Source organism: Hibiscus syriacus, unplaced genomic scaffold, assembly GCF_006381635.1.
Source record: "Hibiscus syriacus cultivar Baekdansim isolate YM2019G1 unplaced genomic scaffold, ASM638163v2 tig00110429_pilon, whole genome shotgun sequence".
Classification (NCBI taxonomy): domain Eukaryota; kingdom Viridiplantae; phylum Streptophyta; class Magnoliopsida; order Malvales; family Malvaceae; genus Hibiscus; species Hibiscus syriacus.
In genome coordinates, this window is record NW_024062733.1 from 3,202,410 (window position 1) to 3,218,510 (window position 16,101).

The window sequence follows — 16,101 nt, forward strand, 5'->3', positions numbered from 1 at the left end:
TACCAAAGTGGCAGTTTGGTTTACTTGATGAGGTGATAATGACATGTGTCATCTATTGATTGAGTGTGGAATAAATAAAGTATACTCAATTAATGAAATACTCTCTAAATTATGAGGTGACACAAATCACTGTCAAATTGAATATTAATTTATTTAATTGAATTAAAATGAATGCTAAATTAATAAAATGTTTAAATATTGAGGATCAAATGTAAAATTATGTCAATTTTTTAATTACTACATCATTATTTCCGTTAAATGTTAATGTTAATTACCTGATTGGAGCATTTAAATAGTTGATGGTCTCATTGATTAAATCGAAATGTTAGAATTAATATCATGCAGATGATTTCCTAGTGACATATAAATAAAATTTACTCATGAAAAATGAAATTTAATGAGATCGTGGTTTGATTTTAGCTTGATGATGATCATAAATGATGGCGAATTAAAACAACAATGCAATGGGTTAAAATGTGTTAATTTAGGAGGTTAATGAATTTGTTGCTAATATTCCAAATTAATTTTATTGTTTTTCTAATATTTATAAATATTTGTATTTATATATAGGATAAATTATTTCCTTAGTCACTAAATATGGTGTTGTTTCTATTTTGGTCACGAAGTTAAATTTTTTATCTATTTAATTACTGATATTTTAAATTAATTTCCATATGGTCACCATCTTTAGATTGTAATAAAATTGTTTACATAAATATAATATCACATTCTTCCTTCGACACTTGTACATTTTGTCAACCTAATTTTAATTTAAAATAAATCAATAAAATCAACCCTTCATGTTTATAAATTCTAGCATTTTAATTTTTATTTGAAAACAAAAAAAAAACATTTTCCTTTATTTTTTTATATTTCCATTATTTTTTACTTTATGAAATTGAAATAGCCATTATAAATATCATATATATATATATATCAAAATATATATTTGTTAATTTCAAAATTGTCGAGTCACAAATATAAAATAAATATGTCATTAATAGTTGGTTGTAGTTCGTAAATATCTTAGGTTAAATATAAGTTTAATTAATATATATTTTTTATATTCTTCAACACATTATAGTTTTTTTAATAAATACAAATATGTTAAGTTCATTGAGTGATCTCATTGATAAAATATAATGTTATTCTCTTTAGAGATATTGAGTTTAAGTAATACGTTTGCATATTGTGTGTGCTAGTTAACAATAACTAGAAATGATTTTGAACATATACTATCTTATAATTACTCTAAATTATTCAAAAATAAAATAAATATATTAGTCTTTTTTATAATAATTAACATTATCTTAAAATTTAAACTTATACAATTATGCAATTACAATGTATATTATAAAAAAGAAACATTTTTTTAAATATAATCACATTCTATCGGTGAAACATGTATAATATCCTTACAAAATTAACTTTTCAATAAATTATTGTTGTATACTTCTCATTGAAGCATTATCATTTTTATTATATAATTTCATTATTTTTTATAAACAAAATTAAATTGAATAAAAATAATTTTGTCTCCATAATGACTTTATTTTTTTTTTTATAATTTATCTAGATTTTACCATAAAGAAAATGATTTCTAAATAAATTTATTAATTCTTGTTAAATTTTGAAATAATTATTTTATTTAAAGATTATATAAAAATATAGAAAGACAAAAATATTATTATACATATATTTATAGTTTTAAATATTTTTAATAATTTCTTAATTGAGTTGGTACGTGATTTTTTTGATACTAAATTCTATCATGACTTTAGTAATTAAGATAAGCATATAACAATATAAAAAGAAAAAAAATACTACTATACAAACATTTATCATATATATATATATATTTATAAATTTTCAATTGAGATGGAATACGATTAACTCACAATACTAAATTTAATCATAGTTTAATATTTAATATAAATACTATTATTTAAATAAAGATTTTTTTAAATAATTTTTTAAACTAAATTAATGCCTATTAATCCGTACAACAAAGACATATACACCTATTTTTATTTGGTAATCATCCATTTACATATTGTTTTTTTGGTAATCATCCATTTACATATTTTTTTGTGTGGTAATTGCTCTTATTCGAAAACAATGTGGAATTGCCCTAGTAAAAAAAGTAAAAAAAAAAAATTCGAGAAACGCACAAAAAAAGCACACACTCTACACTCAGCCATTTTCTCTACTATATTAACTTATCGAAAAAGGGTTTCATTCCGATTCCAAAATTGAAGTTTCTCTTCCAATTTCCAAGCTCCCAATTAGGGTTCTTCCTGTCTCTAAGGTCCGTTCATCTTTTCTATCTATCTCGTTTCATCACATTTTTCCCGATTTGTTTTATACTTTTCTTTTCTCCTTTTAATTCTCTTCACCCTCTTCATCATTTCCTCTTAGATTTATTTTTCTTAATTCTTTTGAAATGATTAAGGAATATCTGAAAGCAAAATAACATTTGAGCTTTAACCTGTAATATAAGTTTCTCCGGTGTTAATTATAAACCGTTTTAACAATTGATTAGAGTTTTACAATCTTTGATTTTTTCTTTGCAGGTTTAAGGTGGTTGCTTTTTAAGATATTTTGTGGTGGACAGAAGTTGAGAGAAAGCTATGATACTAAACTTGAGCATTATCTAATAAGAATGCCGGGCATTCCTTTAGTGGCTCGTGAAACCTCCTCGTATGTTCTATATGATTAAACACATTCGGTATTTTTTAATGTTGTGCTAGTATTTATGTTTAGTACTCTGAGGTTTGCCTAATTTTTAATCATGTCATGCTAAATTTTTCATTTACTTTATAGTGATTTAGAGAGAAGTTATAGTCGAGCTTTCTAAAATAAGCTTTTTATCTATTGAGTAATGTTTTGTGTAACTGGAACGGATTACATAAATTTCAAGAACTTTCTTACACAAATTATTATAAATATTTGTAATATTTTGTGTGGCATAAATTACACAAAGCCTACCCAATTGCAGAAACTATTTCAATTTTTTATAATGTTTTGTATAATATTAGAGTTGACGGAGAACTCATATTCAGGATCTCATTTTAGTATTTTTCCTAACATAGACCTTCCTCGCGGAAGTCGGTACGTGTTTGGTAATTTAAAATTACTTAGCACATTACTGAGCATGTTTTATTTTCTTGTTTGGTTCATTTAGTTGGAATGTAAGCTTTTATTGCTAGGTTGATGAAATGTACATTCCCTAGAAGTATTTTTTACTAAATTATCATTGCTTTAGAATTTACTTTTTCTATACATGTATAAGTAAACAAGTCTAAACAATTATAGACATCATTAGCATGCACAGTAAACACTTGCAAACTTTGGAGAGATTTTGTGAATGTCATGTTATTTTGATGGTTAAATATTTTTTTCTTTTTATTATAAAGTGTTTTAAATTTGGTTAATATACTAGTTAATTTAAATATATTAACTGATAATTTATCAATTTTTTATTAATGTATTAAGTTAAAATTTTATATTGTAATAATTTTAAAAAATATATATGCATAATATATTTACTTAATATGTAAAGATGGTTGTAAAATGAATGGATAAAATTGACCAAAATTATAAAAATGAAGGTGAAAAATGTCAAAACTGAAGACTGCATTGAGAATCTTACATTACCTAAGGAAGAGTGATGGATATTAGAGGGCAAAATAGCGGTGAATCAGTAGAACTGGAGCTGAACAAACGAGTAACGAAAGATGGAACTTCAGAAAACTTAGGGTTTAAATCAAAGAAAATAATGAAAATGGTATGGCTGTAAATATTTTACAGCTTATTTATACTAGGATTACAAATAAGGTTTTAATCCCAGCCCTAGATTTAAACCCTAAAGTTAAATAATAATCCTAGCGACTTGACCCTAAAGATATCGTATAATCCTAGCTGTCTAGATGTTTTCTAGTTAATTAATAAGACTGAAATAATAAAATAACATAAAAGTAAAAGCTTCTATCTCAAAGAGGTCGTATTGAGATTATCCCAATATTTCAGAATCTTGGTACTATTGGGAATGTAAGAACAATGGCTCAAGGTTATCTTTGCGAACCGAGCATGAGAAAGTTACGCCACAATGTAAGATTACTCAGGAATCTTACATGACTTAAACCAAATGCTCCCTCAAGGTTATTTTGGGAGTATCTTATTCTTAGTCACATGTTTGATTATTGAAGATTTATTATAGAGTGTAATATGTCTATTTGTGTAAGTTCATGAGTAAGAATTCTCGATTGTTGTTATCATTTTTCCAGCTATTCAAGAAGCACAGATCAGATGTGCCGAGAAGATTCCTGCCTGCATTTATCTGCAGAAGAGGAAATTGCTGCTGAAGAGAGTCTATCTATTTATTGCAAGCCTGTAGAACTCTATAACATTCTTCAAAGACGGGCTGTTAGAAATGTAATATTTATGTTTCTTGTTGCATCGGCATTTTATATATTTAAATATTTCTGCTTTGAAACTATCTTAATTTTCTTTTCATTGGCTGAGATTTTCCTTTTATCTTTAACACACATCTATGTTTTGATTTTATTCTGCCTATCAGTTGTGCATATCTTTTCAATGATTTTTTTTTAAATTTCAGCCATCGTTTCTTCAAAGATGTATGAGATACAAGATTCAGGCAAAACACAACATGAGGTAATATTTTTAATCCAGTAATTAGATGGACTATATATTCCTAATGTTTATGGTTGTAACTTGCAAGTGCTTTTTGTAGCATTAACCTTTTATTTCCCATTATAGTGAGCTGATGGGAGGGCATAAAGGGGGCATTCAGACCTTCATTAGTACATTTTGGTAGAAGAATATTAGGATTTTAAAGGTGATCATTGATGGTTGTTAGGGTAGGGCCGGTAGACAAATCTTTTTTTTTTGATAGGAAGTTAAGGCCTCGTTAAAACCCCCCTTCATGATTAATGGAACACCAATTGGTATTTCTTAATCAGCAGACAGAGGAAAAGAGTGCCTCATAATTCATTAATAAGTAAAAGATTACATAATGTTTAAAACAAAGAAGCCCCTTACAAAAACAACCTGAAACACACCAAAGAACACATCTTTCACTCTATTAAACAATATCCCAACCCAACAAACAATAACTACCCAATACCAGCCTTAGCTAAGCTATCAGCTTCTATGTTTGCCGTTCTATCAACCCATCTGATAGCTCCTTCCAAAACTCTTATCATGGCAACAATATCTTTGACTAGATGAAGGAAAACACCAGGACAGCTATCTAAATTCTTAACCCAATCCACAGCAAGTTTGCTATCAGATTCAACAATCCACTGATTCTTGAACCTCTGAAGAATATGCTCAAAGATAAGTACACCCCTCTTGATGGCAACAAGCTCCAGCAAAGTTGGAGGGCCTGGATCTGCAGATTCTTTAAAAGTACCCATAATCTTACCAGCCTCATCTCTTAGTAAACCACCCATACCTCTCTTTCGCCAATCATTGCAAACTGCTGCATCTACATTCAGTTTTAGAAAACCCTTTGGAGGAGAAATCCAACACACAATTTTAGTAGCCGAATTTCTGGAAGAAGAACAGAAATCTGCAATAGATGGATCACTTATCAGGGAGTCTTTAGTAATAGTAACCTCGTTGAACTTAGCTAAGAACCAAGAAGCAAGCCTTAGCCTAACCATGAAAAATAACTCAATGTGATCCAAAGACCTTCCTTCAAACACCACAACATTCCTAAATTTCCAAATGGTCCAAAGCACTACTCCCAGAATTAAGGACCAAATAGAAGAAGAAAACATCATGTCATTCCAAGCAAGTAAAAATCCTTGTGCATTTCCATGAAGGACCGAACTAATATTCCAAAAATTCAAAAACTTATTCCATAGGGACCATGCCACCGTACAAGAGAAAAATAGATGAGGAATAGATTCAATCTCTCCTTTACACAACGGACAAGAAACATCAACAATCCCCGAAACCCCTCTTTTTTGAAGCTCAAACTTAACTGCCAATTTCTGATGGGCTACTTGCCACATAAAAGTTTCTATTTTAGGAGGCACCAACCCCTTCCAAATACATTTCTCCCAGAAACTATCTTTTACCGATTCAACGAAACAAGTCTTCATACAAGAAACTATGTGTTATATGTATTCTTATGTTTAACAATGCATATGCTTGTGGGATTAGCATCGGCAAGGGAGCAATGAAAAGTTTCTTTACAATAGGATTCCATTTTTTTTGTATGATTCTGGATGGGTTTATCAAGTAAAATGTGGATAATGATTATCAGTCTTTTTGTTGATGGTTTGCTGTCTTGTTTTTCTTTGATCAAAATTTGTTATGTACAGGTAATATTGAGTTATTAACTGCGTTTAATTTGGTTTCTATGTAGAATACAAATGTCTGTGTCCATATCAAGGATTGTGAATGAAGGTGTACTAACTCAAAGCCTTTTTCCGTTATACATTTTGTTGGCAAGAGTAGTTTCGGATGTTGCGGTTGCTGAGGTGGGGTGTCTCATTAGCTTACATTCAATGCTAATTTATTGTTGTTGTTGTTATACTTCATGTATGATATATTTACTTTTTGAGTCCCACAATGAAGTATTCTGCAGTTTATCGTTTTCGTCGGGCATGTATCTTGACTAGCTTCACTGGCATTGAGGGCAGTAACCAAGCTCAAGCTAATTTTATTCTCCCTGAGATTAATAAGCTAGCAATGGAGGCCAAATCTGGTTCGCTTGCAATTTTGCTCGTCAGCTTTGGTATGTTTTTATGATCCTTTACATGTAGGTGCATTGATTAGATCCTTTATACTGGCCTAATTTTAGCATGAACTGTTGTAAACTTCTTAAATTTTTACTTTTCTTTTGGCTTCTGAATTTCTCATTCTATTTATTTTGACAGCCAATGGAGGATGCTGCCTATGGGGTAGTATACCATTAGAATCATTATATTTTTCATGGGAAAAATCCCCAAACTTCAGCTTGGGACAAAGAGCTGAGCTGAGATTACCTGTTGACATGCATTCTTGCTTACTGAAGGTGTGGCATCAAAGCCTACTGGTTATAATTTTCTTTTCCTAAAAACTCTTTAGTACTGTTCTACTAATTGCTTAGCTGCTATTTCAGTTAGTATCATTACAAAATTAGGTTGTCTAACATTTGGTGAAGGCTTTATTTTTGGGTACTTATTGCTGAGTCATTAATGTATCACTTCTAGGGAAGTGTTCAAAATTCTAATAATGCTCCTGGACCAATTTTTCATATTCTTCTGAGACATAAAATAATATAATTAAGGAATGATTCTGGAATTGAGCTCGGTCTCAGTTCCTTTCCCTTGTGTTTTCATTGAGCATATGCCTAAAATATTATTCAACCATCTCTCAGACTGTACTTGAGAATTCATCCTAACCACTGCTTGAGTTGAAGGGATAGTTTGAACTCCTACCATGCACACCTATGAAGGCTTCAAAGAAAACTTTTACTGCTGTTGAGAAGTTGGTAAAAGCAGGGAAATATTTGTTCAACAGTGTTGAAGGAGTATAACTGTCTGGAGAAAGCAAATAGCATAGGGCTCTGGCTCTGTGTTCTTGGGGTGTTGGTTGTGTTGCTAAAGCATTCGTGTTCAATCGGGTTTCCACGAGCTTATTTGGCTGTGTAGGATTAATAAGGAACTGAACTTGCCAGGCACTTTTGCTACTTTTATTGTTAGTGAAATTACTTCCTTTAGATGATTTTAATCAGTGTAGTAAATTGCAATGAATTTATACAGTGATGATTGGAACTTATTTTTCTTGCTGCAGTTGACTTGTTTGAATGAGGACAAATGCATCTTAATCCAAAATTCGAGCAATTCTTTGCTAACGGTAGTTCTTGTGTGTGTTTTTTTTAATAATACATTTCTGATATTTCTTCTAGAAATATTAACTTATGGTATTTAATATGGTCATTTGTTCTGCAAAAGAACCAATCACTGCAGCTGCTGGTCATCATTTCTGCCGAGGAGGTTGGGGCAAAGGAAAAATCTCCCTATAATTCATACACATGCAGTGGCATTTCTTCTTCATCGTTGTCTCATATTATTCGGTAACCCTTCTTGTAACATTTATAATAAATTATTAATTGTAGTTTTTCTATTCTAACAAAACCTATTCTCTTTCTATTTCCTGAAAATTTGATGTTACCTAGTTTTTCCTGATGTCAGTATATTTGTACGAAATAACATTTTCATTCTCTAACTAGCTCACCACTTTCCACCATTCAACTCTCTCAAGTCTTGATTGAACTTTAAAATGATACTCAGATTCATTTATTCTCATAAACCTTTGGTCCTCCTAAAAAGGTTATTTTAAAAGAATGTGGTGAAGGGCAAAATGATATGGTCTGAACCTTAAGTTTATCATTGATTATTGTTTTATTGTGATGAAATCATGCCAATTTTTTTTGCTAAGACCGCCTTGATTTATCATTGAAGTTTTCACTAGCCATAGATCATATTATCATACAGCAGGATCAGCTACTTTGTTTCATCAGTAAGAAGTTTGATGACAATTTTTTTCATGATCGTTCTGGATACTTGATGTTTAATTTGATTTACCACCCACCTATACATATTCATATTTAAATGCCAACCAAAATAAAATTACTCCTGAAAGAGAAAAAGATTGTGCATTTGCATTATGTTCTTTCCTTCTTGAATTGTTGTCTTTATTTCTCTTTCTAAGTCTCTAACTTTGTTTCTTTTGATTCTAGGCTGAGAGCAGGAAATGTCATCTTTAATTATAGATATTACAACAATAAGTTACAGAGGACAGAAGGTATTATTTCTTAGATCTCTTTTCTATTAGGAATGGGGGGCTGGAATCATATACTTGTTATGCCTTTGCCTGTAAGCTTTTAAAGTGAGAGAGAGGATATGACTTGGAAATCAAACATTGAAATTAAAGATATTATTTTTGGCTGCTAAAGCTGTTAGCATTATTTAGAATTATACTTAATTTTTTGCTTGATGATGGATCCTTTCTTTAGCTGCTTGTATCTCTAAGCAAAGGAGATTTTTTCTTCAAACTGTGGTTCTTCTCTCCTGGACCTTGTATGGTAGTCACTTCTGTTAATTAGTTATTCATTAGCCATTGGTTTTTGGTTTTGTAATTTTATATCATTTATGCAAGGTACTCATCTTATTGATTTAAGGTAATAAATTCTAATTGTTTGCAGTAACTGAAGATTTCTCTTGCCCTTTCTGCTTGGTTAAATGTGCAAGCTTTAAGGTTGTTCCTTTTGCTTCTATTTTTCTTTCTTTTGTATTATTTTGATTCAAATGAACTTGAATCCGTATTTCTTTGACATTTATGGTTGATGCTTAAATTTTGTATAGGGTCTGAGGCATCACTTGCCAGCATCCCATGATATCTTCAATTTTGAGTTTTGGGTTGGTAAAATTCAGGAATCTGCGGTATCATTTTAATAATTGATGCTTTCATACCAATATTTCTAATGCATAGGTACTTTGTAGGTGACTGAAGAGTATCAAGCTGTTAATGTTTCAGTCAAAACTGATAGTTGGAGATCTGAGGTAAGTGCATTTTCTTGTCGGGACTTTAAGAACACTATTTGTTGACTGGTTTCTGATTTCCCCCTTCTCATTACTGAATTAAATATTGGCTGCTAAATAAACCGATTTGGACCATTGTTAGTGGGTGGGGCTGACCCTTTTTTATTTTTGTTTCTTACAAAATTTATACTGAAAAGTATTCTAAAATAATTCAAAGTTCTAATTTTATTTTATGAAGGATCAGGGTGAACTTTGCCACCATAGTATGGCTCACCGCTCACCATTGAATTTACCGCTATTCCTCAATTTAGTTATATAGTCAAAGGTTCTAGCTTCATCAATAGATAGGAGAATCGGAGCAATGCCCGTATAACTGATTTCCATAAAAAAATATGTAATTTGCATGTGTATATGTTCTGTACAGATTGTTGCAGATGGTGTCGATCCTAAACAACAGACTTTTTTCTTTTGGTAAGTTGTTTAATTTTCCATTTTATGTGCTTGTGAATCTCTTTTCTCATCTTATTTCCATGAACTTAATATGGTAACTCATGCTTATGCCAAGCTCAAAGCAAATGAGGTGTAGACGGCAGAAGAACCTAGCTCAAAATGCAAGGCATGTGCGTCCTGTTTTCATGGAGTCAAAGCTTCCGGGAGGAGGCTGTGAGCTTCTTGACAAGGCTCATGGTATGCCATTTTTATTTATGATTGCATGAATTAGTTTAACTTTCTATTAAAAATTCATTTTGTTTAATCAAGTTTAATATTTTCTTGAAGAAAAAGGGTTGTCTAGGCTCTCCTGGAGGAGGAAAGTGAAACTAAGGTTATGTGGTTAAAAATAAAACAAAATAACCGCAGATTTGGCAAAAAAGAGCCCCTTCCTGGTTATCCCTTAAATATGTTGAGTGGGAATTTTTAGTTGAGATATTGGTTTCTGATATTTCCAATTATATTTTTCCAAATATTCCAAGGTTAAACGTTTTAACCAGAATATTCTGGTGCCAAAAATATGATGTATAAGATGGTTCTCTATTTGGTGCTTTAATCCTTGGAAATGCAAGAGATGCCTAATTGCTACTGATGGATCATATGACCAAAGAAGATTACAAGGGTTTTGTTGTCGATTGACCTTTTATAACCTGTATGCATAAGTCTAATCTGAAACAATCTGGATTGAACTTGTTAAAAGAAGAGGACAATATTCACCAAGAAAATATAACTATATATATGTTAGACCTACAGTACATAAGGTCTACGCTCGTAGAAGCAAGGCTAAAAATCTTATTTAGTATACTAATGTTTATTATTTATTATGTATTGATGGTTTCTAATAGTTACCATCAATTGTGTGCTTAATGATCCCTAATAGAGTTACTAACGGTTATTTTTGGTGGGTTACTAGTACTAGAAAGAAGGGAGAGCAGTGAGGGTTCTGGGCTGGTCAGATCTTTAGTTTTGGGAGGAAAATGGTCCCTCAAATTACCTTGTAGGCTGGTATTTTTGAATGTTATATGTAATCTGCCATTGGCAGTAAGTTTATTGAATTATTCTTCAGTTTGCTAACAATACACGTGTAAATAGCACAAGAAAAGGAAAGAAATTAAACTAAAAAAAAACCTTTTAGCCCAAGACAAAGTACACCTGTACAACTTATTTTAGGTAATTTACATCCTGTAACCCTCCCCATCAAGCTGGAGCATAAATGTTAATCTTGTCCAGCTTGTCCCGCAGATAATCAACTTGATTTTCATTTAGGTCTTAGTGAACAAATCGGCAATTTGCTCTATTATTTTCACATAACCAATAGAGATAATATTGCTAGATTCTTTTCACAAATGAAGTGACAATTAAGCTCAATATGTTTGGTTTTTTTGGTGATAGACTGTATTCGAGGCAATATGAAGAGTTGCTTGGTTTTCACACAGTTTTTCCGGTGATTGATGTTCCAACCCAGCTTCAGTTAGAAGATGGTGTATCCTTATAATTTTACATGTGGATTCTGCCATAGTCCTATATTCCAATTCTACACTGGATTGAGATACAACATTTTGCTTCGTATTTCTCCATGATATTAGGCTACTACCCAAAAAAATAAAAATTTTCAAGGCCAGCTAACGACCACCGTAGCTGGAGATTCACGAAAGATAAGAACGAACAAACTTCAGGGAAATAAATTAAAGAAACCTAGCTTTGATACCATGTTAAAAGCAGAGAATAATGGAATATTTTTCTTTTTATTCACCAAGAAAATATAGCTATATATACAAGTGTAATAACACGAGGAAAAAAATCTTACTGAAAAAATACCGAACTTGGGAGGCGGATAAGTTGGCAAAAGAGGGCATTGGATGAGTGGGGTGTGTAGGACTTATGTGTTAGAGTTGGGGGGTTTTGTTTTGTTTGGTTTATACTGGATGTTATGTTCTGATGATTTCTAAGTTGTAATGTTCGATGTTGCAATAAAATTATGAGACACTCTTTTCCTCCTTCCAATGCTCGGCGAAACTTTCATATTTCGTTGAGTATGAAGGGGGGTTTTTAATGATGTCTCCCTATTCTATAAAAAAAAAATGCCGAACTTTTAGCCCAAGACAAACTACAGCCTAATTTTAGGTAATTTACATCCTGTAACAGAACTGCTGGACCTTGAGAATCTTGTTTGTCACTTAGCTCATTCAAATATTGATGAAGGGGCTCTTGTCTCAGGTGAAACCATTTTACAAAATGCTAGAATTGGTGCCGTGGAGTCTGCGCAATATCTTCCATACAGTTTCAATGTTGCTGCTGGGGTTTCAGGCGCTGCTGGACAATCATATTCTGATTCTGAACGTATTCAATCAGTGTCTGGAAACAATCTCACACCCTCTGCCCTGTTGCAATTTGCGAAGACGAGAAAAATATCGATGGAACGTTCTGATCCAAGAAAGTAGGTTCATTTTTTCTCTCTATTTATTAAGCGCTCTTAATTCATTCCAAATCAGGCATTGACTAAATGCCTTTTTTAAATTAGAGAATTACCAATTGAGCTTGGTCCATGAATTTAAAGACTTTGCGTAGTCATTATTGTGAACCTTTCTGCATTAGTCTTTCTTGATGCAAATGGTAATAGCCTGTCAGATTATTGTTGCTAGAGAATGTTAGTCTCATAATTTTATGGTGCGGAAGGTACTTTATCCACTCCCTTATCTGTCAAGCGGCGTCGTGAATCCTGGTTCAAGCATTAATGGTCTAAATCCTATATCTATCATTTCTATCACACTTTGGTAATTGAACTGACAAGAACATTTATGGCAAACCAACTAATGATGGAAGTGTGTTTGGATACTTTTTCCTTCTCCGCTCACCTGAGCCCATTTTCCCTAATGACTGAGGCGTTCTTGTTGAATCATGAATACGGGTTTGATTTACTCCTTTCTGTCTTTTCAGCCGAACTCTCCTTCAGAAGCAACAGTTTTTTCACTCACATAGAGCACAGGTGAGTGAGAACTTTGTAATTTTTGCTTGTTAATTGGTTTTGAAAAATTGCTGTGATATCTATACTTTTTACTGTGTGAGAGCAAGGGTGGGGAGAAAGAGGAAAAGAAAAATATAGCCTTCTGTTGCTTACACTTGTCTCAGACGCACATTAACACTGTTAGAAGTTTGAAATTTTGGATCTAATTTCTTGTTGTGGCCTAGCTAGTTGTCTGTGGAGGGCATACGAAATGGAGTGAGGACTGGTTCTGGTTTTCCCTTTTTGTGTGATATACTTGATAATCTTTGCATTAGCTTTTATCAAGAGATATTAAGCTTAGTAATAGTCAACTATGAAATTTGTGCTTCACTTAATAGTTTATACAGCGAATCTCTTAAACTATCTCTCTCTTGTAGCCAATGGCGATAGATCAAGTAATGTCTGATAGAGACAGCGAGGATGAGGTTGATGACGATGTTGCAGATTTGGAAGATCGAAGGGTATATTTTTGTTTAGATTTTTAGTTGTTTATTCTTTCATAATCATGCTATTTGGATGCTTGTTTGGAAGGGATGATTGTTTTGGATTTTGGTTAGTGGCCAGCTAAGAATTGGAGGGTGATGTAGGTATCGACAAGCTCCTTATTAGAAAGTTAAGTTTTTACACTAATTTACACGAAAATTGGAATCACAGTAATCATTCTGAAAATAGTATATTCTTTCCAAGGAATGTATGAAGGGTAATTTATGAGAAGATACGTGTTAGATTTTAATCTTATGAATGCTTTTGGGGGATGTAAATTGTATTGATGTGACCCATTTACCTGCAACGAGGACAAGCTAGGAACTGAAATCATTGAACTGATAATAATAAGGTATCAGTTAGTAATCAATAATGTTATCAACCATTATAGAATTAAAATTTTGACGCCTTGAATTTCAGCAACACATGGTTTTAGTTGTTGGGGCTTCCGAATGAATTGCATCTTTTTTTTGTTCGACTTGGTGAAGCTTTTTCATTTACAAAGATTGCATTAAGATGCTCGAGCATGTTGCAGATGCTCGATGATTTCGTGGATGTAACCAAAGACGAGAAGCAAATAATGCATTTGTGGAACTCTTTTGTGAGGAAGCAAAGGTAAGCTTGTCTTTCTCTATTTTTCTGTTTTTGTTTTGGTGATCTCTTTTGCTTTTACCTTTCTGACTTGAAACTGGTTGACAGAATCTTATAATTCATCACATTATACGTTCTTTAGAAATAAAGGGACGGAATGGAAGGTCATAGGGTTTTCCAGTCTAATATAAGCCATGTTTCATTCATTCTTGCTTCCATATTCCTCTTAGTGGTGAATGTTTAACAATTGCATTTGAACTGGATCTGCAAGAGCCATGGTTGTCTTCCCTCCTCTCCTTCTCTATAACACTTTTTTTAGCACATTTGAACCTATCTGTATGACTCCGAAGAATTTATTTCCCTTATCATTTCTCTCTTTTGTTGGTTTGAATCAGAGTATTGTGGTTTTTTAAGGGGTGTTGATTTGCTTGAGTTGTATTTTTATATCGGTGATGGCAGGGTGTTGGCGGATGGTCATATTCCATGGGCATGTGAAGCATTTTCAAAATTACATGGGCGTGACCTTGTCAAAGCACCAGCTCTCATATGGTAGGTTGTCCCTTGTTTGTTTTTTTAATTAATGTGTACATTCTCTTGTACTTGTTTTTTGCTGCGTCACTGGTAGGGTCATTCTCTTGTTTGTTTTGTATGCGTTTGCTTGCCGGATTATAATATTATGCCAACTCTCTGACTGCAACCATTTGTTGCTGCGTTGGCAGGTGTTGGAGATTATTCATGATCAAGTTGTGGAATCACGGCGTCCTCGATGCTCGGACGATGAATAATTGTAATATCGTTCTGGAAGAATACCAAAAGCAGGATTCAGATCCTATAAAAGGATAAAGAGATGGTAAAGGCTTCCTATTTGGCAGTTGGTAAACAAATCATGATGCTCCAGTCTCCCTAAGCACTTTGCTTGCCATTAAGCCTACTGTTTTGTGTAGCTTTGTACAACAGATTGGTATGATTCGTACATTTTATGCGTATTTTTAACTCACAACAGTAATAAAATTTTCTTCTTAGCTTTAACAAATCCTTTGGGTTTTGCGAGTAAAAATCGACTGAAAAAATTGAATTTTTTAACTCGACTCAATTCTAAAAGTAGAAAAAGAAAATTCAAATTCGAGTTGAATTATAAAATGTGATTCAAATAATTAAAAATTTTAAATGATTAGTGGATGAATTTTTATGTTTGAGTCGAGTCTTTTTAACTCTACGTGATATATGTGTATAACATTAAAAATATATGAAGAAACATATATCTATATTGCATATGTTTGTATAAAGTTGTTTAAATTATAATCAATTAATATCATAACATTATAAACATTATAATTGAATTTAAATAGGAATTCGAATAATTTGGTTTGACTCGATTCACATTTTATAAATTTGTTTTGACTCGAAAAAATATTAAATAAAATATAAGTTATAAAATAAGATTTGTTAACTCGAAACTTTTAACTCGTCTCGACTGATCAAATATTCACCTTGTGTATGTACTAAAATCAGTGCTCATCTTGGTGTTTAAGCAAACAATTAGAATAGTAAGTTTGACGTAAGCCTGGAAGTTCACTTAATAGAGTAACATAGAAGAACGAGTTCGTTTATTTAATAGATCGTCTTTGCAAAAAAAAATAAAAATAAAAAAGCAAGTCCAAACGCAGAAGAATTTCAAGAAAATAGACAAGGCAACATGTTATATGTGCTGCTCGGATAAATACTTCCTATAAAATCAGGGACAGAGTCAAAATTCTAATTTAGTGGGGGGGGGGGGCAAAGTATATCTAACAATATAAAATGAGAGGGACAAAATCCAAATAAACTAAAATTTGAGGGCTCTAAATACATATTTTCCATATATATATATATATATATTTTGAATAATAGAATATTAGGGGGCAGTGGCCCCACAGCCTTACACATGGATCGTCTCGGTATATAATCGTGTTACGTATGTGTTGTTGGGAGAAA

The 16,101-nt window shown here is 32.0% G+C and overlaps 1 protein-coding gene across 2 annotated transcripts; it reads left to right on the forward strand.

The window, feature by feature from the left end:
• Positions 1–2,211: 2,211 nt before the first annotated feature.
• On the forward strand, positions 2,212–15,089 carry LOC120125105 (polycomb group protein EMBRYONIC FLOWER 2-like). Of its 2 annotated transcripts, none has more exons than XM_039143596.1 (21): positions 2,212–2,308; positions 2,574–2,700; positions 4,287–4,434; positions 4,619–4,674; positions 6,398–6,512; positions 6,610–6,769; positions 6,912–7,048; positions 7,810–7,872; positions 7,971–8,092; positions 8,759–8,823; positions 9,224–9,276; positions 9,384–9,437; positions 9,522–9,581; positions 9,985–10,031; positions 10,126–10,247; positions 12,267–12,486; positions 12,987–13,035; positions 13,431–13,514; positions 14,072–14,151; positions 14,587–14,676; positions 14,847–15,089. In XM_039143596.1, exons 2-21 carry the CDS (start codon positions 2,663–2,665, stop codon positions 14,968–14,970), a joined length of 1,887 nt encoding a protein of 628 aa, XP_038999527.1. In that variant the 5' UTR covers positions 2,212–2,308; positions 2,574–2,662; the 3' UTR covers positions 14,971–15,089. The 2 variants fall into 2 exon arrangements, with proteins under 2 accessions (XP_038999527.1, XP_038999528.1); XM_039143597.1 differs by having other exon boundaries at positions 7,986–8,092; positions 14,847–15,087.
• Positions 15,090–16,101: the final 1,012 nt, after the last annotated feature.

Excerpts from the sequence above, each read along its gene's own strand:
- LOC120125105 (XM_039143596.1), top strand. The coding sequence starts at position 2,663 with ATGCCGGGCATTCCTTTAGTGGCTCGTGAAACCTCCTC. Across the intron at positions 4,675-6,397 it reads CAGGCAAAACACAACATGAG|AATACAAATGTCTGTGTCCA; the intron begins GTAATATTTTTA and ends GTTTCTATGTAG. Across the intron at positions 10,248-12,266 it reads GCTTCTTGACAAGGCTCATG|GTGAAACCATTTTACAAAAT; the intron begins GTATGCCATTTT and ends CTCTTGTCTCAG.